Source organism: Ceratosolen solmsi, unplaced genomic scaffold (assembly GCF_000503995.2).
Source record: "Ceratosolen solmsi marchali unplaced genomic scaffold, CerSol_1.0 scaffold30, whole genome shotgun sequence".
NCBI lineage: Eukaryota > Metazoa > Arthropoda > Insecta > Hymenoptera > Agaonidae > Ceratosolen > Ceratosolen solmsi.
The window spans coordinates 1,986,376-2,008,945 of NW_011948421.1; the positions used below are offsets into that span (position 1 = coordinate 1,986,376).

The window sequence follows — 22,570 nt, forward strand, 5'->3', positions numbered from 1 at the left end:
CGGGGGAAAACGGAAACAAACAAACGAGAGAGAGAGAGAGAGAGAGAGAGAGAGAGAGAGAAGAAGAAGAAGAAAAAAATAAATAATTTTCTTCTTCAAAATCTCGTTGCTCTAAATTCGAGGTAAGAAAATGCCAATGCAATTTTCTCGACCTCCTTTTCACTTTTCATTCATAGCCAGATTATTCTCGATTAAGGATGGAACAAGCGAAAGAAAGAAGGCGGTGCGTGCTTTTTTTTTTCTTTTTTTTTTGTGTTTTACTCTTTTTTTCTCTCTTCTTTTCATCATTATTCTTATTCTTATTATTATTTTATGCTTAAAATAATGCTTTTCCTGTTTCACATAGCAAAACACCACGTGCTCTTTTATGAAAAAATTGGATGTTGATTTTAAGGATTTTATCGTTGGAAATTATATAAAGGAGACGAGGCAGATCGAAGTTCAAGTCTCCCATCATCGATCTCAACCAGTCTCTCCCCTTGAGCTTTATCCCGTTGTTCGTAAACTTTATCAATCATTGTTTTCTAAGTTTATTAGTAATTATGCTTGACTTTGAAATTTCACTCAACACATGCATCGTACGTTTTATTTATTTTTTCTTTTTCTCTTTAATTATTATATTTCACAGTCAGCCACGACTCTTTCTCTCTTCGTGTTGGATTATACATTCGGCCTTATAACCTGTAGTTAAAGTAATCTTCGAATTGCTTTATGCGATAAAATGTCGGTCGCGTTTACTTTACATGCTCGTCTCTCTCTTTTTTTTTTTTTTTTTCCAAGCCTTTTCATATAGATATTTCATCTGTTTACAACCAATAGCCGAAAAATTGCTGCTTAACCGCCTTCATAATTTATTACCTAATACGTGTTTGTAAGATTAGCATAGACGATTACGAGAACACGATCGAATGCAAATATTGTGTCTACTTCGACAAAGCAATTCCTAGATTTTTATTTATTTATGTATCCTCTTGATTACTTTTCTTTTTTTTATTTTTTTATTAATTATTTGTTTTATTATTATAATTTTTTTTTTTTTTTTTTTTTTTTTTTTTTTTTTCGCAAACAAAGATATAATGCACACAAATCACAAAAGGCTTCAATGAGATTTTTCATCATTTTCTTTGTAAAAATTTCGATGAAAAAAACATCGTTCACCAACAAGAAACAAGGAAGAACGATTATACTTACTCGTAAATAGGGACGCGAGTTGTGTTTCTTTCCTTTCCTTTCCTTCCCTTCCCTTTCTTTTATAATTATTATTTATTTATTTATTTATTTTTGTTTAAATTTATTTTTATTATTATTATTATTTATTTATAGAGAAAATGGTGGTGTGGTGTGGTGTGCGTGCAAGGGCAACAATTGTATATTACACCTTACATCGACGAGACAAAAATGCGGATGGAAATAATGAGCGTTCGTATAAGATGAGACCGAGACTCGTAAGAAATCGCAATGGTGAATGATTTTTGTTTTTATAGAAAGAAAAATGTACACTTTATTATCCAGTGGACGATGCTACAAACTATGATTTTTGTCTTTTCTTTTAAAAAAAAAAGATCATGCGAATTTTTTTGTTATTTTCTTTTCGTACAAATCACTTCGTTTTTCACATTGTTTGCTTTGACAAAATATGGTGCGTGACACTGTCACTTACGGTTCCTGATTTATCATACGATAAACAAATTCGTACGAGCAACTCGCCGAGACAAAAATATTGAACAGAGACAACTTTATCTGCATTAAGTTTTCGACAAAACGCAAAGCAAATTCTTCGATGTGTAACATTAAGTCTCGAATTTTGCTGGAAAGTTGATCGTTGATCGAACTTGTGTATTATGCTCTTTAACTTACTACATTCGTTTCGTTACTAGAAAAATACTCGCGGGTGAATTAAACCTTCGAAAATTAGAATTTCGTTTCTAATCGTGAAGCGCCAAATTATACATACAATAATAACCCATTAGTTTATCGAAAAATTTGAAACGTCCGACGATAATCGAGAGAGGGCTTTCGCTTACTTTTGTTGCGCACTTGTATTTTACATTTCTTATTCGTAAGAAATACGCGCACCATCTCGACAACGCGCCAGACTCGCTCGTTATTACAATAAAATGATTAAGTTTCATGATTATATTTCGTTATTGACTTCTCAACGAATTCCGAAGTGGGCGACACATCGCACATAATTACTCGACACGTACGTACAAATATCAATAGTAGGTAAAACGAAACAAAGGACCATTTTATGACAATTACGATCCAACGCGTTTCAATGAGCGGAAAAAGTCGAAGAAAAAACATTGAAACGATGGGGAAAAAAAAAAAAAAAAAAAAAAAAAAAACGAGAACAGAAAAATAGTCTGATCTTACGGAAACTCATTTGCCTTTCCCCCCTCACGTTGGCTTACAACAAAATTTGGTACGCAGTCTCTGTCTCGCTCCCTAAAAAGCTCATTTACGGTGCATTGCGCGAAAATAAGTAGAGCTTTTCGTAACCCGAAGGCACATATTGCTGTCAATTATATAAGTATAATCAAAACGTGTAACAAGGTCGGTCCCTTCCCCCCCCCCTCTCCTAATGCGACTATTTCACCGCTAATTGTCTCGCTTCTCTCTTATGCACCACGAAGTAATAATAACAATATTAAGAATGTAAGCTGACATTATTATAGTACTAAGTAGCAGAAATTACAGTACTAATTCTCAAATCAATAATAGTAATAATAAGCAGTTACAATTTTCGGAGACAAAAGTGTAGGAAAAAATTAATATTGTTCGCGCAAACCTTAATTGCTTTTAAGTAAAACGTAAAGAAAACCGTCAACGAGAACGTAGATAAATAAAAGAAAAAATATAAAATAATATTATATACTGAGTAGTAATGAAATTGTTTATGTGTGTGTCTTCATTTTAGGATTCGCTAAATGGATCTAACTGCTTTTATCTCTCGCTTTAAAACCATATCAATGTGGTATTTTTTCGTCGCTGAATTACCAAAAACATTTACTGACTTTGAATCGTTTAGCCGTGTTGTTATTATCCATTGTTATTGCATTACGTACCGCAATTTTAGCTGACAATTTCGTATTTTTATTTAAGTTTCGTGGGGAGACTGTGGAGTAGTGTTTGCTGGTAATCTTTCTTTTTCTCATTCTTTTTTTTTTAATTTTTTTTTTTTTTTTTTTTTTTTTTTTTGTTGTTGTTGTTTTGTTTTGTTTTCATATATATATATATATATATAGCGATTGTTATAGAATGTTGTTGTCTTTAGAGTTGCTGTTGCTGCTGCTTGCTGTTAGCTGTTGTAGTGTAGTAGTAGTAGTAGTAGTAGTAGTAGTAGTAGTAGTAGTAGTAGTAGTAGTAGTAGTAGTAGTAGTAGTAGTAGTAGTAGTAGTAGTAGTAGTAGTAGTAGTAGTAGTAGTAGTAGTAGTAGTAGTAGTAGTAGTAGTAGTAGTAGTAGTAGTAGTAGTAGTAGTAGTAGTAGTAGTAGTAGTAGTAGTAGTAGTAGTAGTAGTAGTAGTAGTAGTAGTAGTAGTAGTAGTAGTAGTAGTAGTAGTAGTAGTAGTAGTAGTAGTAGTAGTAGTAGTAGTAGTAGTAGTAGTAGTAGTAGTAGTAGTAGTAGTAGTAGTAGTAGTAGTAGTAGTAGTAGTAGTAGTAGTAGTAGTAGTAGTAGTAGTAGTAGTAGTAGTAGTAGTAGTAGTAGTAGTAGTAGTAGTAGTAGTAGTAGTAGTAGTAGTAGTAGTAGTAGTAGTAGTAGTAGTAGTAGTAGTAGTAGTAGTAGTAGTAGTAGTAGTAGTAGTAGTAGTAGTAGTAGTAGTAGTAGTAGTAGTAGTAGTAGTAGTAGTAGTAGTAGTAGTAGTAGTAGTAGTAGTAGTAGTAGTAGTAGTAGTAGTAGTAGTAGTAGTAGTAGTAGTAGTAGTAGTAGTAGTAGTAGTAGTAGTAGTAGTAGTAGTAGTAGTAGTAGTAGTAGTAGTAGTAGTAGTAGTAGTAGTAGTAGTAGTAGTAGTAGTAGTAGTAGTAGTAGTAGTAGTAGTAGTAGTAGTAGTAGTAGTAGTAGTAGTAGTAGTAGTAGTAGTAGTAGTAGTAGTAGTAGTAGTAGTAGTAGTAGTAGTAGTAGTAGTAGTTGTTGTTGTTGTTTTTTTTGTTTTTTTTGCATTACTTTATTTCCGTCGCCTCGTACTTAATAACAGATCGCAGTGTTATTGTAGAGAGGGATGGTGATTTTATATTGGCGACGACTGTCGATGGTTAAGCAGTGCCTTCGGTGGTGGTGTTGGATGCGTTATTCTGCGCCGGCTGACTCTCCTAGAGGAAGTAAAAATTTCACTTATTACAGAATTGCGATTTCGATGTCGCTTTCAATTGATGCATTTATTTTCAAAATTTGTTAAGGCTACGACGAAGTTTATGGTTAACAATTATCATCCAATAAATAGGTTCACTTAAATTTGAAAATTCCATTATTCACTTTATTATATTGTACTACATTGATTGTTCTAAATAGTTTCATATAATAGAGTGTAATGTTTTTATAATAAATAATCATGAAAAATAAAAAAAAAAAAAAAAAAAAAAAAAAAAAAAAAAAAAAAAAAAAAAAAAAAAAAATAAATAAAAAATAAAAAATAAAAATAAAAAAAAACTCAATTTGACAATATGCAACGTAAAATTAACATACTTATCAAGAAGTGTTATGCCTTAAAGCATTTATAGCTCAAACTGCCGTACCAACCTCGTCTCGATAAACAAATATGCTTAATTAAACATATATCCATTAAAAACAAAACAAAATAAAAAAAAAAAACAAACAAAAAAAAAACACAGAAACATAAATAATTAATTAAATAATAATTAATAATAATTCGTTAACGTAATAATGGCCTTAATTTTAAATAATTCTTAAAATTTACTCAAAATACAAATTGAAATGCAATAATAAATGTTTTTTTTTCTTATTCGCAGATAATAGCTTAGATTCGCGAAAACGCTTACAAGTTATTACTGTTACTAAAATCAGAAATTTTAACAATCAATATAGCTCCACCTTATAAACTACAATAGTAGCAATGGTTTAAATAGTAGCAGTGGCAGTGGTAGTAGCAGTGGTAGTAGCGGTGGTATCAGTAGTGGTAATAGTACTAATAGTGGTAATCAATAATTGTAAGGAGAGTAATTACAATAATTAGGACGATGATGATTATGATAACAATAATAATAACGCTAACGATAACAGAAGCGGTAATAATGATTGCTCGATGTTACCGTTGCTATATATAGTATAAACAGAAATTGCGAAAGGGAAAGCGTATAATAAATGAAGTATTAAAAAAAAAAAAAACAAAAAAAAAAAAAACAAAAAAAAAATGAAAACAAACAAAACAAAGGATATTCTAAACTAAGTTTGTAAAGAACTAACGTGCTACAACTTGGCGAAATTCAAAAGAAAAAGCGAAAAGTGCAAAAATCTAAATTTACCTGTGGAGCAGGGACAGCGGCAGGTGCATCCTTTTCTACAGGTGCATCCGACTTCTGCTCCGACTGAAAATGGTACAAGAGATACGTGCAGCAGTGTGTGCCAAGCTTTACTACGAAAAATCGAGGTATGCCATATGTCAATTCATTGCATTGTAAAAAAAGAAACTAAAATCATTGTCGTAAAAAACACTTGATCATTTAGCACTGGATCTTTACCAATAATTTTTACGTGATTTTGAATTTGTTGATACGTTAAATTTTGAAAATTTCGAATAAGATGATTTTTCGATATCTTAATTGGAATAACTTAATCGCACAGTTTATAACGAAAAAATAAACTTTCTCGATTCACCAATCTATTAATAAATCACTTGAAATTATCTTAAATAGATATGAACAATATTATAATTAATCCTAATTATCGTATTAAAATAAAAGTGATATTAATAAAAGAATTATCCATTAAGTTTTTCGCCTTTTATTTTATTAATATATGTGAAAAATCTCAAATTAAACTATCTTATTGCATCCAAACCCTTACAAAGTCTATTACTGCATACGTAAGATAATAAGTTTTATCCGATCGTCACTTGGGTACTGTTGTCTAAGGCTTTATTTGTTTCCAGTTAATAATGTAAGAAATAGTATAAGACATCCTGGTATTATTATAATCAATATTCATATTCTCATCATATATTTGTAAAGAAAATGTTATATATAATCTTCAAAAATTATTTCGTCGTCGTATTAACGATGATATTTCTCATATGGATAGATTACAAAAGGATAATAAAATATAATTTTTCAAAATAATATATTTCAGGATACTTGTATTTTTCAATATAAAAAAAAAAAAAAAAAAAAAAAAAAACTATTTTCAATTTCCTTGTTTAACAAAATTATAATAGCGTTATGTAAATTGAAGTCTCATCTTTTAATATTAGCAACTTCGTATATTTTTTATTTTTCATTGATTGCTTAAATTTTATTTAGATTTATATCGCTGAACGACATAAATTCTTAGAAAAATGTTTGAAAAATTAGACAAGAGACAATTACTATAAACTCCAATAGAGAAGAATAAATGAATTTTTATTTTATTTCTAAAATCGACAATACCTAGCAAACTAATTGAATGTGGTAAATATTAACACAATGTTTAGGCTAAATCAAATTCATGATACAATTATTTAACTAAATCATACAAAACTCAACACTAATATTTTTATAAACAAGAATTTTAATTTCTTAAAAATCATACGTTATCAATAAATTTGTAAAACTAGCCCAAATATAATTGCTTTTGCATATGCAGATAATATGAATAGAGGTGTTCGCGCGCACACGCGCGCTAATAAGAAAAACGTTATGATTTTGTCGAAAAATCTGACAAGAAGATATTCTAAACTGTTTTAAATTTTATCTTATAAAATTTTATTTTATAAAAAATTAAAAATAACGAATTGGAAAACTAATGCATGCTAATAAACTAATTCGAGACATTACTACATTATAAAATTACATAATAAAATCTTATTTATTATACGATTATTATAAATAAACAAAAAAGAATATAAAAATATTTAATTTTCAATACTACATTTATACATTGAAATTTTCCTTTTAATGCAATGTGTTTACACATCAAATTTTAGAAGATGCGTGTAAAACTTTCGAGTGAGTTAAAATGAAACAATAATTTTTTACGATAAATGCATTGGTAAATTTTTTGCCCACAACTTTCAAGTTTCACTATGAATTTACAATTTACAATTGGCATGCTTTAGAGCTATATTATAATTATTATAATGCATTCGATCTAATAGATAAAATAGATTTCTATTACGTGTCTCAAACGACCATTTTTTAATACCATTTGTGTGGTAAAAATGTGAAGCTTCGAATGTTCGATTAACAATCAAAATTCTTCTTACAATTGATTTAAGAGATTTAAGAAAAACATCTACCACTTTGTATTTTTAGCAAACAATAGTATGAATTGAAAAATCAATAATTACGGTTAGATAAATAAATAATGATAGAACTCGATTTTTAAACTCAAATGCCAATAACAATTGAGATACAAATACATTTTCGAGATTTTCCAGTAACCAGGTTGTGTTAGATGAAAGAATGAAAGAAAGAAAAGTGCAAAATAAAGAATTTAAGGTGCGGGTTTTTCACAATGAAATTCAAAAGAGCAAATATAACCAAGAAGACGACTATAAGAAGACATTACCACAATAAAAACAATTAGCTCGATCACTGCCAGTTAAATATAGAAAAATCATTTTCAAAATTATACTAACAAATTGATATGACAACTAAGCCTATTTTCTGGGCATTCAAATTCATAAACAGTTTGAATATAATATTTATTACAATTAATTATTTTATAGTTTATTATAAGTAACTCTCATGAAACATTGAAGGTACTACATGCAGAAGAAACAAATTATCGAAATTGTTGATAAATATTTGCATTCGAGACGCGGTAAACTCATAGATTATTAGTATAAAGAAAAAAAAATAATTATTTAATAAGAATAAGGTAGTAATTTAGAGGGAAGTTACGTGAAAAGAAAGAAAAACATCAGGATGATTATACTAATGTGACTTTTTTTCTTTTTCTTTCTTTCTTCTTTTTTTTTTTTTTTTTTAACTATTATCGTATTTTCATTTTTTAGCATATCAATAAATTTGATATAATGAAATAATTTGTTGTCTGATCTTTTTTAAAACAAAACGAACGGAAACAACAAAAAATCTTACGTAAAACCATTTTCTTCTCCTCAATGTCATAAATATACAATATTATGAAGCTATAAATTATAACATTTTTATTTTTTCTATTTGAAACCTTATTAATGATTGAATTTCATCTATATGATATATTTATGAAAATATATATTCAATGAATATATGAGAACTTTGGTGCGAAAACAACGTTATAAAAAGTATTTATCTCTGAAAGAAAGATTTCATTACTCAACGTTATTTTGATAAAGTTCGATGTATGTTCAAGATCACATTTAACATTGATACCTTTCATATTAACACACCACGATCACTATAAAATAGATTTTATATTATTTAAAAGATGTGCAACTTGTACAGAGATGTTTAGAAATTACGTAATGGCGCATATAGGTTTTTAATTTTTTAATTTTTATTTTTGAATGTTAAATGGAATGATGTTGATAAAAGTGCGATGATGTTTGTTTTCGTTTCTATGCGTTTTTCTCGTTTCTTTTTTCATCTACTTCGAAGACAAGAAAATCAACTATAAAGTAATTTGGGCAGACAAATTATGGGATCGTTTCCTGAGATATTTTATTTTTACGATCCCCCCTAATAGCATAACTACATACTCACGTTACTGTAAACATCAACACAATGCGCATGGTATTATCGTATTAAATTCTGGTACTTTCGCCAAAGGTCGTAGGGCGGATTTTAAAAATTTGTTAAAACATCGCGCGCCAAATTGTAGCCAAGTTCGTTCTTGAAAATACATGGAGGACAAATGAATGAGAAGAAGGGCTTGATCGATATTCTTTTCATTAATTTGACAATTATGATAATCACTAGCAATTACATCGAAAAGCTCCTATTAAAGCAGCAGATAAGAGAAAGAGCGTAAATGTTTGAGTAGAGAGTGCCGTAAATATATCGGTGACACTGAACAGTTCGCGTGGAGGACGAAATCGGTGTGCATCCCCCGACAAATAATGGCTATCGAGACGCGCACACCTTGTCGCCCATAAGCACACGGACAATAACAAATGTTAGGTGAGTCCGGGGACTAGTTCAACGTGCGATTGCCCAAACCCCTGTCCCTCACAGACGTACCTGGCCATCCTGACTGCGAGGGCGCCTGGTAGGTCCGCCACCGGCGGCTCCGACTCCGCGACTGCCTCGGTAGTGTCGCCGAAAGAATCGCCTCGACAGAGCGCCCCGGCCCCGGGTTCCCGAACGCGGACCCCCGCCCTCGCCGTCGGTCCCCTGCTCGCTGCCCTGGGTCGCAGCCTCGGTCCCGCTGCCGTTGTCCGACTGCTGAGTTCCGCCGATTCCGGAGCGCCTGTTAACCCGGTAGTAGCCATCGAACTTTTGTCGAGGCCTGTAACGTCGATGTTGGCTTCCTCCGCCGCCGCCGCCTTCGCCGCCACTCTGCTCGTCACCGGTCTTGCCGCCCTCGCCTACAATAACAATGGACATCGATTTTACAAAGAGTTTCGCTCATTCCCGGGCGCTTCCTTTCCGTTATCAATACTTACCGGACTCGTAGTCCTCCGGGCCTTCGCCTTTTCTGCGCAGAGGCCGAGAGCCGCCCCGCTTGTAGTATTGACGATAATTGCGGCGCTTGTCAGCCGCGTAGGGCGAGCCCTTGACTGCTTCGCCATCCGGCCCGGTCACGTTGGCCGCTTCGTTACCTTTCTCGCCAATCACCACGTCGAATTCGACGACCTCCCCATCGCCGACGCTTCTCACGGCTTTCCTCGGATTGTTCTTTATGATGGCCGACTGAAATTTCAATGCGCTCTTCTATTATATTGGCCTTTGTTACACGCACGCACGCACTTAAGCACGCACACAAGCATTGCAAGTAATTTAAGCAAGCAAACAAGCGAGCAGGCGCCCCTGCTTTCGTCATCGCCTTAGATTATAATATAGAGCAATCGAATGGACATATTAAAAGAATTAATGAAACTTTTGGCGAACGACACCTTCTCGTCCAATACCAATAAATGCCTACGTGGTTTCGAAGTCAAACACTTGCATTAGAATAATTTCCCGATTTGTTGATTTGAATATTGTTATTTTTCATAAGTTGCTTTAATTTTTTTATGTTTTCATCGGTTAAATTAGCACGTAATTTAATAATGAAGGAAAATCGGAGATTCCAGTGATAAATTAAAATAAACTAATTTTATATATTAGAATAGCGATGCACTAAGTGCACGTGACTTTGTAAGTCGATTTCATAATAATTATATACTGTTGTTTAAAAAAACATTTGCCATTAATAAACTCTCCATTTAATTTATAATTTCTAGTATCTTTTTTCAACGTAAACACATACACACACGCGCGCGCGCGCGTCAATGCACTATGCATAGTAGGTAAATGTAATTTACAAGAGATTTAAAAAACAGTTACCGTGATAAATACTACGTGTACATTACTTCAGGAAAATCAATAATATTCCTAATCAGCTTGATTGACAATATAAATTACATATAGGAATAAAATTAAGGCTACGCCTTCATAAAAACAGAAAAAGTGTTTCAATACATTTTTCTCGTCATTCTTTTCATCCTATAAAATTAATACACTCTACAAAAATACTTCATTTATGTTGGCAACCCCTATTCACATTTAATGTCCCTTTCGAGCTCCACTCTTGAAGCAAATATGGAACTTAAAGCAGCTTGTAGCCACAAAAAAAAAAAACAACAACAAAAATGATATCAAAACTTATATAAACCGGAAGATAAGCAAATAAATAAAAGAAAAAACTATTACGATTATCCTCGTATATAATCTACATGCTCAACTGGAAAAATGGCAGAATTTTCAATTACTACATAGTGATTCGCGTATTACCAATCATACACGTCCAATGCTTCTTCAGAGATTTTCAAAGTTATTAAAATATCTTAATAATACGTATTAAAACAACAAATTTCTGTATTTACACAAACTATACAAATCTGAATTAAGAGCTCAAGTGAAAATTATATATAAAACGCATAAGCTCTTATTAAATGAAAAATGAAGTACAAAAAATATTTATGAACGTGTATGAAGAATATTTATTACATTAGCTAAAATTTAAAGCACAATCTTACTTCGGAATAAAGCAAAAACAGCTAACCAATTGATTTTCCAAAAATCGAAAAAATAAACGATATTTTTAATAAAATTATATACCTAATATCTTTTTCATAATTCTATTAAATTAATGTAGTTTAAAAAATTATTGTTAAATTTACATATTTAAAGAATTTCACATTTTCTTAATATTATTTTTCTCTTTTATAACTTTAATAATGTATTTAATTTTTTTTTTAATACTCACTTGATGAACAAATACGTCTTCTTTGGTGTCATTCCTATAAGAAAACAAATGAAAAAAGACTCGTCAGATAAAATGTTTTCATTAATTAATTAATTATAATAATAGATTATACAATTAATTATGCTTCAACGGTTAATGTATTATTGTAAAATGAATACAAAATTAGGTTTATAATTAAATTCCAGCTCTTTCATTAAATAAAAATAAAAATGACAGAAAAATTAAATTTAACCTTCCAACGTTTAAATAAAATAAATATGGTGTAGATACTATTTAGTGATAAAACCTTTTATTTTTCAAATACATAATAAAAAGGCATTTACAACGATTAGAAAAGTAGATCATTTAACGGAATAAAGAAATATTTTGAGTAATTAATTAATAACAAATTTGGATTAATTTTTAAATAATGTTAACACTTAATTTTTACGAATAGAAAATAAAATTGATGGTTTGTCATGTGTATTCGGGATATTGTAATGTAATTTGAATAACATTTATCGGTAAGTTTTAGAAATTTAATTGCTATGACGCAACTGAAACAATTTCAATATGTAACATGAGAATTTTTATAGTAAGATTCGAAAAAAATTTAATCGTATTAGATATGATAATTATAAAATATATATACGAAACTTTAAATAATGGAGACAAAAACGAAGGGAAAAATTCGGAACCGTATTACTTCTGACTCTTTCTTTCTTTCTCTTTCTCTCTCTCTCTCTCTCTCTCTCTCTCTTTCTCATTCGCTCGCTCGCTCTTCTTCCCTCTCTCAATTATGTCAGTCCAGTGTATAAACCACTGTGGCTTCTTTCACCAATCTCGTGAATACTTCTATGTCGTCGAAGTGACTGCATACGCTTATGGGAGCACGCTTACAAGTAAATCTAGTAATTATATGGCTTCTGCGGGTATTATTAAGAATCTCTAGAATCCAAAATGCCTATTCAATATGTGTGCACTTCTAGGCTGTTATAAAACAATTGCTTTTTTAGAGTCATTCTTTTGAAAACTCATGACACTATGAGCTTTTACCGTCTATACATAATTCGTGGAGTTCGCGAATGTTTTTAATTATTTATGTCCGATCGATTGCAATATTTTGCATTTATAGAAGCGCACGAGTTTCTGTGCATTCGAGTTAAAAAAAAAAGAAGAAGAAAAAAAATGATCGAAAGTTTGCGATACTTCGTTCGTTAGCGTAATAAACTTATATCTATCTACATGTAGGAAACATGCACGCACGACACACACGACACACACCTAAGTAGATAATAGTTAAGGGTATAATTAAATTAATATATAAACGCGCCTTGAAGAATTAAAAGCTAAGAAAATAATTATTAATAAATATTGTGTTAAGGCAGTAAAGTCGGTCATGTCAATAAGACGTTCCAATCTGTATAAAATTAACGTATATATTAACCAAATTTTCCATCTTGGATAATTTTGCCTTTTTTCTTTGCGCCCCCCCCCTTCTCCCGCTAACCACAACGGTAATGAATAAACGGACAATTTTATAAAATTAATGATCTACTTTAGTCATAAAAAATAAAGCAAAAAAGAAATAAGTAGTCAATTAGTAAAAAGAGCAGTTTCATTGATAAAGAATAATAGTGTGATGGAAATTGATAAATTATGAAAGGTTTTGAAAAGTTCATCTATGTGCAGAAAATTGATTGCATAATCGATAAACTCTATGTAAAAAATAATTATAGTATTGTAGCATTGGAAAGTTATCGTTCTTAAGTACTTAATTTTGTTTCCGTCTCTTTACCATTGATGTTATGAAATTATCACTGCGATAACTAATGTACGCGAAGAAAATCGAAAATACCGCCCGTCCTAGCCAATCTCGAGTGAGGTAGTACGTACGAGTGGTCGTCTCGGGTAAAAGTTGAACCGATTAAATCTTATCTGCCGTTGACTAGAAGAAATGCCTCGTTCCCTATTCCTCTCTTCTTACTAACTTCTTTACAAGTGCCTCTAACTACGATAATAATGTACATTTTTGTCCTTTGCTCGTTGCGTTTCGAGAAGCCGCGTGCCTTTACCTCCTACGCGCTCCAAATGCAAAAGCCATAATCTGAGTTAGTTCGATCCTACGTATCCGCGACTCTCAAAATCCACAACAATCGAAAAATGCAAAAATCAATGCCGGCCAGAGCACAGCCTTCGACCCTTCTCGAGAAAATAAAGGACGGCCTTTATTATGGAGTAGACTCCATTCCCATCTATATCTCTCTGATCATCCCAACAGCACCATGTTTTCGTGCATTTTCAGCGCCATTGATCAAGACGGTGCAATTGCTCGAGATAACGGCAATTAATCGAGTGCTCCAATCACGTGTTTCCCCTTAAACAGTTGGTGAATATGGAGAGGCCGGAGTCCCTAATTTCGGCGCGTTGCCACTCTTGCCGCGTTATGCGAGGCGAGTAAAGGTGCTTCACGAGGGAGGGGTGGGGGGTGGGGGGTGGGGGTAGAGTTTTTGGCCGTTGGCCAAGAATAAAGTAAGGCCTAGAAATAGGCGAGGAGTTCGCGCGCCAACGTGTGACGCGTGTATTCGCGCGCACAATGCGACGGTATGTCGTCGCCCTCCTCCCCCCCCCCCTCTCAACCCCCTCCACCCTCCCAACGCTCCACCTCCACCGTCTCTTCACCGTCGCCCTCCACAGGGGCACTACGTCCGCGTGCAATATGTCCGCTCGACTTTTTCCGTTGACGCGATCTAACTTTCTTTCGCGGACGAAGCTATGGCACACGATGCGCTCAAGAAAATCAGTCAGTCGCTCGTTTGGAAACAAACGAGCATTTTCATATATATATATTACAAGCTCTTAGACGACAAATTCTCCTTTTTCACATTTTATAATTCGTATTATTTTTTATTTTACCATTTTTCTTTGTTTCGTTCCTTTTTTTTTTCTTTTTTTCTTTTTTTGTTGCGCGCTATTAATTGCGCGCGATTTCTATCGCGACAAAATTTCACTGGCGTTACGCTGCTCTTCAGCCGAATAGAAATAAACTGAGCCTCCTTAGGCTCATTAAGTAATGAAATGCGAGCGAGCGAATATAGAGGTGCTGTGTGTGTGTGTGCGCGCGCGCGCGCGTGCGCGTGCGTGCGTGGCGTATAGAATATTCGGTCCTGACGTACTAATTGTTACGTTGAAACGACGTCCAAGTACTTTCAGTCGACTGAGCGTTTCGAATGAATCACAGGATACGAAACCAGTGCAAATACAAATATTCACGTTAAGTTCTAACATAATTTGCAATTATTTTTTATAATTATGATGTAAAGTTACGTTAATACATTATTTTCAATAACATGATGTAAAAAATGCATCGGGCAAAAAACTTAATTAAATTGTCAAATTATGAGGCGTTGTAATTATTTGCATAATCGATAAATATTATTTTATAACAGGACACAAGACAAACTTCTTACACTTATTACTTTTCCAAAATCTTAGAACACAAGCCGAAGCACTTTTCAATAGTACAGTAAAGCGTAACGAATTAAATATATTAAATTAAATTAAATAAAATTACTGAAATTAAATTAATTTAGAAAATTGAACTCGTACTCGAATTTTGCCAAATTTGATATAAAAAAAAAAAAAAAAAAAAAATAAATAAAATAAAATTTTTTATTTACATCGATATAATAATGTCTAAAATTATTACATGTAATTATAACTGATTTTATCCTTTCTAATACTGGAAGTATGTTTTCTGTAATAACACATGATAAGTTACTAATTATGTATGGAATTTTTCACAATTTTAAACTTTTATTTGTATAAAAAAAAAAAAAAATTTGAAAATTAAATAAGCGATGTGATGTAGGGTAGAGGAGGATATATAGAAATCAATTCTCACATAAATAACGAATAAAAAAGAAATATCTGACCTGTTGATAAATCCGTAGCCACTTTTTACGTTGAACCATTTAACAGTTCCTTTAACTTTGTTAGCTGAAAATAAAAAAATAAATATAATTAATAGCAGGTTAATTATTAAACAGTATATTTGTGCGAAAAATTACTAATTATTAATTCTACGATTTACTATTAATATACCCAATAATGAATAATATAACCAATAATGAATGCCACTGTAATTCGTTTTTCGGATTAAACAGAAAGTCATGCATGTATATTACCAATATTATATTTTGTCTAATCGCGTTATAAAATTACTTGGTTAATGCAAATCGAACACATTTACCATGTTTTCCTATATTCTTCAGCTACAACTAATTATTGAAAACTACTGTATTTATAACTAATGCTATAAATAACAAATGGTTTAAAGAAACAATATTCTTTATAAAACATTTGGTAAATTGTATTAAATAAAATGTATAAAATTAATGTATTTTTTTTTTTTAAATATGATAAAATTTACTAAACAATTTAATGTACAAATCTTTAAATCATTAAATCTTTAAAAGATATTAATTTGTCTTTTCCTACATCGTACATGAACGCACATATATTTAATTTTTTTTTTCTATACTATTTTTATGTACTAAGTAACGACATTTTCAAAAAAAAAAAAAAAAAAAAAAAAAAAAAAAAAATCGACAAGATGTACATACATAATCAATCATGATGTTTTACATCCACAAACCAATAAAACAATACTAAACTTTTCTATAGAATAAAAATCTTTGCGCTTTCATAATGCCATATTTAGTAAATCTCATTGTTAATCTCATTTAATTCATTGTCATTTCTGACAATTTGCTGCTAGTACATAAAATATATTTATTAGAATAATGAATACATTTATTTTAGAAATATTAAAATACATATGAAAAGTAAAGACCATATAAATAATGAACAATTATAAAAAATTAAATAACCACTGATTACTAAAGTATTCATCTAATAATAATAATAAAAAATACAAATTATTAAATTAGGAACTGCTTTACATATAAAATGCTTGTCTCATCTATTATTAAGTCTACGATTATATATTTATTTTTCTTTGTTCATGTTAAAAAGAATATAGTAAAAACTTTGTTATATCGAAATAATATAATTTATTATCTAGTAATGCTAGAACTATAGAGTTAGTAACGATAGAATTATGTTTATATGCAATATTCTTCAATTGTCAAGCCATGATTTGTTTTACATAAAAAATAGTTATTTATGTAACAGTTATTATTGGAGGAAATTAATATATACTTTAATTTTAAAACATCAAGCCGATAATTTACCATTTCGAACACAATTTTTTTTTTTGTAAATTTGAATTTAATATTCATTATATAATAATTAGCATATAAATTTTATGCAAATAGTATTTAAGGTAAATTACAACATATATTCTTAATATCGACGTTAACTCCTCGCTGTGTACCATCCTGCGGCAAATAATAATTAATTATTATATTTAAGACATATATTAAAATAAACAATAATCTGCTTATGAACAATTAACAATGACTAAATGAAATTCCATTAATTTTATCCGTATTTATTCAATTTTCATAAGATATTGAACTTTAAAAATATAACGATTATACACATATATTCATCTCATTAAAGTTATATCATTTTGATCTTAAAGTTACTACATATTCACAATTAAATATTTCTCTTCTAATAGTTTCCAATAGATTACTTATAGTGAAATTATAAAGAATATCGTATAAATTATAATTTTTCAAATTATTATGTGGCCTTAGCTTTTGTAATCTTTCCATAGTTGAAAAGTATTTGAATAAAAATTTTCCTTCTTAAAAATAAGAAATTAAATTTATATTTACTTGAAGTTTTATATAGAATCTATCGTGCTAATTATGCTATGTATTGATTAATGATTGTTCAAGAAACGAAGAGAAATTGAATATATAATTGACATGATTAACACCAAAGTACTGTTTCGTGTAAGTATTCGTAAATGCACCATAAATATGTAATCAAAAAGTTTGTTTTTACAGTAAATTTAATTTATATATATATTTTTATACATTATAATATACAATAATCATTATGTTTCCACAAAGTCACGTTAACGAATTTCGAAGCATGGATCTGGCAGCATATGTATGATACAAGATGTAAACACTTTGAATGTAATACATTATGTCGCGTCGTCTCATTTTCTTTAGACTCTTATTTATCAATTAAAATTTTACTCAAATCGAAAGAAATACATTTTGTCAAAGCCCGGGTCAATTATTATACTGCGACAATAATTTATTAGTTAATTTTAATTAATTTTAATTGTTTAATAATAAAGTTTATAAATTTCAAAAGAAAAAATATATATATTGAAATCACAGTCCTTATCACGAGTAATAATAATTAAACAAATGTCAGTAGTTAGATGTAATAATTTGTTTGAAACATGTGGATCGTGTAAAAAAGTTAGGTTATGTTTGATGTCTTACGGATATACGTAATTATGAATGAACATAGATAAATAAAACAATTTTAACCATTTACCGATGTTTATATAAATATAACAAAATGCAATCGGTTAAAAGATTAAATTTTTGCCGAATGTGAAATATGATTCAATCAAATACGATAAATATAAATAGAAAATTTTGATATTCTTAATAGACGGCTAAAATTTGTTTTTTACAGATATACGAGAATCTCGTTAATTTGCATAGAAATTAATTTATATTCACAGAATAAACATCAAAGAGGAAACCTTATAAAACTCTTCTTTAATTATTTAAAGAGATATTTATATATTTTCTGTTTTATGTTGTATGTTGTATGTTTCGATGATCTGTCTCTTCAACGATTAGATATTGTGTAACGTTTAGTTAGTTTATACAGCGTACAGGACTTTTTAGCAATGTATATATAAAAATTTATCACGATAATCAATAAATTGAGGTATTGTTATAAGCACGATCAAGGCAAAAATTAAGGTTTGATCAAAATTGTTCATAAATCTATAGTCTATTTAGCTAAATATAAATTCCTTATAAATAAATTTCTCGAATGATGTCAAATCATAATGGAATGTTCAGCATTAGTGGAGTTCTATAATTATCCACGTGTTCCTGTTTCGATTGTATATCCTTTAAAACACAGGCCAAAACAGATTTGTCGAAATGCTACTCCTGTTCAATTTTTCCCCACCATTCGCTTTTCTCCCTCACTTTATCTTTCTCATCTTTTTTTACGTCAAAACAACGTGCACATACGTACGGAAAGATATAGTTTAATGACACAGCACGGCTCAATTTATCCTCCCTCTCCCAATCGTCGACTCCCTCTCCCTCTCCCGCTCTCTCTCTCTCTCTCTCTCTCTCTCTTTAACCCTCTAACCCCACTCTTTCTCTTTCTCAGTTTCATGGTATTCGTCCCTATGCAGCTCGAAAGATAGCTCGTACGTATAATATAGCAAGACGAACAGAAAGATAAACGATGAAAATACGTTCTCACTTATGTAATCAAAGAATGGCGAACGGAAGATGATGAGGGTATTATAACGTTTAGCGATAAAATAACGCCAATATCGGAAACGAAAAAGAAAAAAGGTATTGTTAGAAAGCAGTCAATGCCAGAAGAAAAAAAACGCGAGATAAGACCGAAATATCTTAAAGCGCGGAAATCGCTCCTCTTTCCTCGTTTATCAGCCTCGAAATTACGATTTTGAGGTTATAAAGGCCGAATGAAAATGTGAGCATCCTTCGTAGCAACGGTGTACGTGCACCGCGGGAGGTGGGGCGGGGAGGGTGATGAAGCCGACTCGGAGGACTCTCGAGGCGCGCCACGGGGAAGCGTGCGCTCGAGCTCGTTAGCCTCGTGCGCCACGCCGAGAGCACGCGTTCGAAGATTCCGAGAAAGGGAAGGACGGCGGCAGTCGCGATAAGAGGAAGAACGCGCGCTCGATTTCATGCCCCTCATTCGCTCGCACTCACTCACTCTCTCTCTCTCTCCCCCTCTCTCTCTCTCTCACTCCTTTGACTTGCGAGCTAATGGAGGATATTCGGAGTTAAGAAAGCCATCCGGAGAATAATCACGATTGCCGCTACAAATGCACGGAAAGACGTCGTAGCAAGTCGCAAGCTCGATAAAAAACATGGGGTTGCTCGTGAATGTTTTGACGAATGAGAGTGAGAGAGAGAAAGAAAATGCGCCGGCCACATGGTTCTTAGGTAATACACAGAGGAACTAGCGCGCTGCTGTGTTGTTGCTGTTGTTGCTGATGCTGATGCTGATTCTACCGCGCGACCGCGTCTCTTCTCTCTCTCCATCTTTCGGATTATGCGCCATTACGGCGTGGATCGCGCGACCGCATCACTCACTCTCCTTGTCCTTCCGACGAAGCGTCCCCCCGTAGCGCGGGGGGCACGTGCACGAATTGCCCCTCGTTTGCGCGCACGGCTGCTCCGTTGCATCGGCGGGTACGGGTATGAGTACGAGTGCAACAAGGATGTCGATATCGATAATGATGACAATAACAACGACAACGACAACAACAACGCCGACATCATCAACGATATCGATATCGTCATCGTCATCGACATCGACATCGACATCGACATCGACATCGACATCGATATCGACATCATCGTCAACGACAACGACAACAACGCAACGGCAACGGCAACGATGGTGACGGTAATAGCAATGATACGATAACGACAGCAATAGCAACAACGGCGACGACGAGAATAATGAGCAGGATAGCGACGACGACGACGACGACGACGACGACAACGACAACGACAACGACAACGACAACGACAACGACAACGACAACGACAACGACAACGACAACGACAACGACAACGACAACGACAACGACAACGGGACGACAACGTGGCGATCAACGACAACGACAACGACAACGACAACGACAACGACAACGACAACGACAACGACAACGACGACGACGACGACGACGACGAGGACGACAACGTGGCGATTGGTGATCGGGTGGGGCGAGTCAGAATATCATGAGTGGACGACAAGAACTAAGGTAAAGACGTCGACTCACCGAGGACCAATTTCTGCTGTTGAGTAGCCTTGGCTTGTTGCTGTGGCTGCTGTTGGATCTGCTGAGTGGGTTGCTGTTGCTGCTGCGGCTGCTGCTGCTGCTGCTGTTGCTGCTCGGGCTGCTTTTCCGGGTCAGCCATAGCCGTTTTTGTTGTTTTTACTTAGATGGAGAGATGGTGATGGTGGTGTGTGTAAGGTGTTGGACACGCCGCTGCCGAACCTAGATGTTCTCCCGTCTTTCACGCTTGCACTGTTGGTTCCCTTCTGACGAGCCGAGCGGAGCCGAGCAGCCGCCGAGCCGCCGACGGATGCGCACCACCACCGCCACCACCACCACCACCGCCGCCGCCGCCGCCGCCGCCACTACCACTCCTACCACTACCACCGTACGCCCTTCCTTGCCGCATCCCTACACAATCGACATTCGGTGCTTTCTCTCTTGCAGCCTGGCTATGCTCGTTTTATCTCGCTCGTACTCGCGAGCGCGCACGTCCACAAACATGGCGCGACTCGCACACCGCGCGGCTAATGGCCAGTCGCCGAGGAAGGGTGAACGGGGGAATGCTAGCGTGTGCGACGGTGGGGAACGGCGGAACAGTGAGGGGCGACGACGGCTTGGAGGGGAGAATGATAGAGAGAGAACTGATGATTAATAATAAGGAGAAGAAGATTTGGCGCGCGGCAACCGGGGTAACGGAGCAAACGCGCGGTCCCTCTCTGCTTATAGATATGCACCGTTTTGGCCGGTCGAAGCTGACGGCCCAGCCCTCATTGCTTTAGTCGACAACGGTCACTAACGCGTACTTACGCCCGTCACAATCGCCCATTGCCTCGGTCATGTCAACTTCTTTAAGGGAGAATTTATTTTCCCGCCCGGCTAGTGTCGAGAGGACTACTAGTGCGTCCGCGAGTGCGAATTTACCATTTCGTTGCGAATTCATCCACCACGACATTAGCGTCTGGGACTTGGACGAGCGCTCGACGACCATTCGTTCCGAGTGTTTGTTGTTGAGAACAATAACCGATATTGTGATTATACCAATGGCAATTTAATTACGCTCCCATTCGACTATTCGACTATTCGATCATTCGACCTATAAAAAGCATTCACTTTTTGCATTACGATCGCATCGCGATTGCTGTCCGTTGCTGTCATATTAGTCGTTAACGTGAAAAAGAGACAACGCGTCTTAATCTTTTTTCAATTTTTACAATTATCCGTCTGTTGCGTTTGTAGGACGAAGGAACTTTTTCCTTCTTTCACGATGCTGATGCATTTGTGAAATATTGAGCATTTTTTAATTTTTTAATTTTTTAATTTTTTTTTTTTTTTTTTTTTTTTTTTTTTTTGAAATAAGCAAAAATATCGAGATGCCTTGAGAAGCAGAATTAAATTACCTTTATTGTTAATTCTCGATGAGATTTCGTTTAAATATTGGGCCTTTAAAGATGGAAGGGCTATTAATAAGAGTACTTTCGTCACATTATTATTGATTTATTAAAGAAATTAAAAATTAGCATCTTTTGCCCATTGCTACGTACACTCGCACTTATATGATATAAAATCCAAATCGAAGCATACATGTCGCAATTAAATCGGTAAAATTTCTTGGAATTATAGCAATTATAGTAATTGTAGCTTATATAACTTAACATAATTAATTAAATTAACTGCTGCAATTTTTATTTCATATTATTATTTGGTGATAGTCAAAGTCAGAAACATTTTTAATAAATTCCGCTCGATTAAATACCTACATTTTTACGATTGGCGATTTGGACAATTAAAATAGTAAAAGCTGTGAAAGCGTGCATGAAGAAATGTCGCCGTTACTTCACCCGCTCGTTCAAATTGCAAATAAATTAATTAATTTTCTTTATCTACAACATTGCAATCTAATTTTTCTGTAATGATAATCAATGTAATTGTTTCTTTAAGTAGACAAGAAAGAACTTTAATTTTCTATTAAAAGCAACCATTACGAAACCATTACGATTGTAAAAATGAAAAATAAATTA

The 22,570-nt window shown here is 33.2% G+C and overlaps 1 protein-coding gene across 2 annotated transcripts; it reads right to left on the bottom strand.

The window, feature by feature from the left end:
- Positions 1-4,226: 4,226 nt before the first annotated feature.
- yps (Y-box binding protein ypsilon schachtel) lies at positions 4,227-20,860 on the bottom strand. Of its 2 annotated transcripts, XM_011498407.1 has the most exons (7): positions 20,553-20,860; positions 15,478-15,541; positions 11,564-11,597; positions 9,759-10,005; positions 9,334-9,680; positions 5,482-5,544; positions 4,227-4,311 (listed from the first exon to the last, which is right to left on the bottom strand). In XM_011498407.1, exons 1-7 carry the CDS (start codon positions 20,689-20,691, stop codon positions 4,255-4,257), a joined length of 951 nt encoding a protein of 316 aa, XP_011496709.1. In that variant the 5' UTR covers positions 20,692-20,860; the 3' UTR covers positions 4,227-4,254. The 2 variants fall into 2 exon arrangements, with proteins under 2 accessions (XP_011496709.1, XP_011496710.1); XM_011498408.1 differs by lacking the exon at positions 5,482-5,544 and having other exon boundaries at positions 20,553-20,858.
- Positions 20,861-22,570: the final 1,710 nt, after the last annotated feature.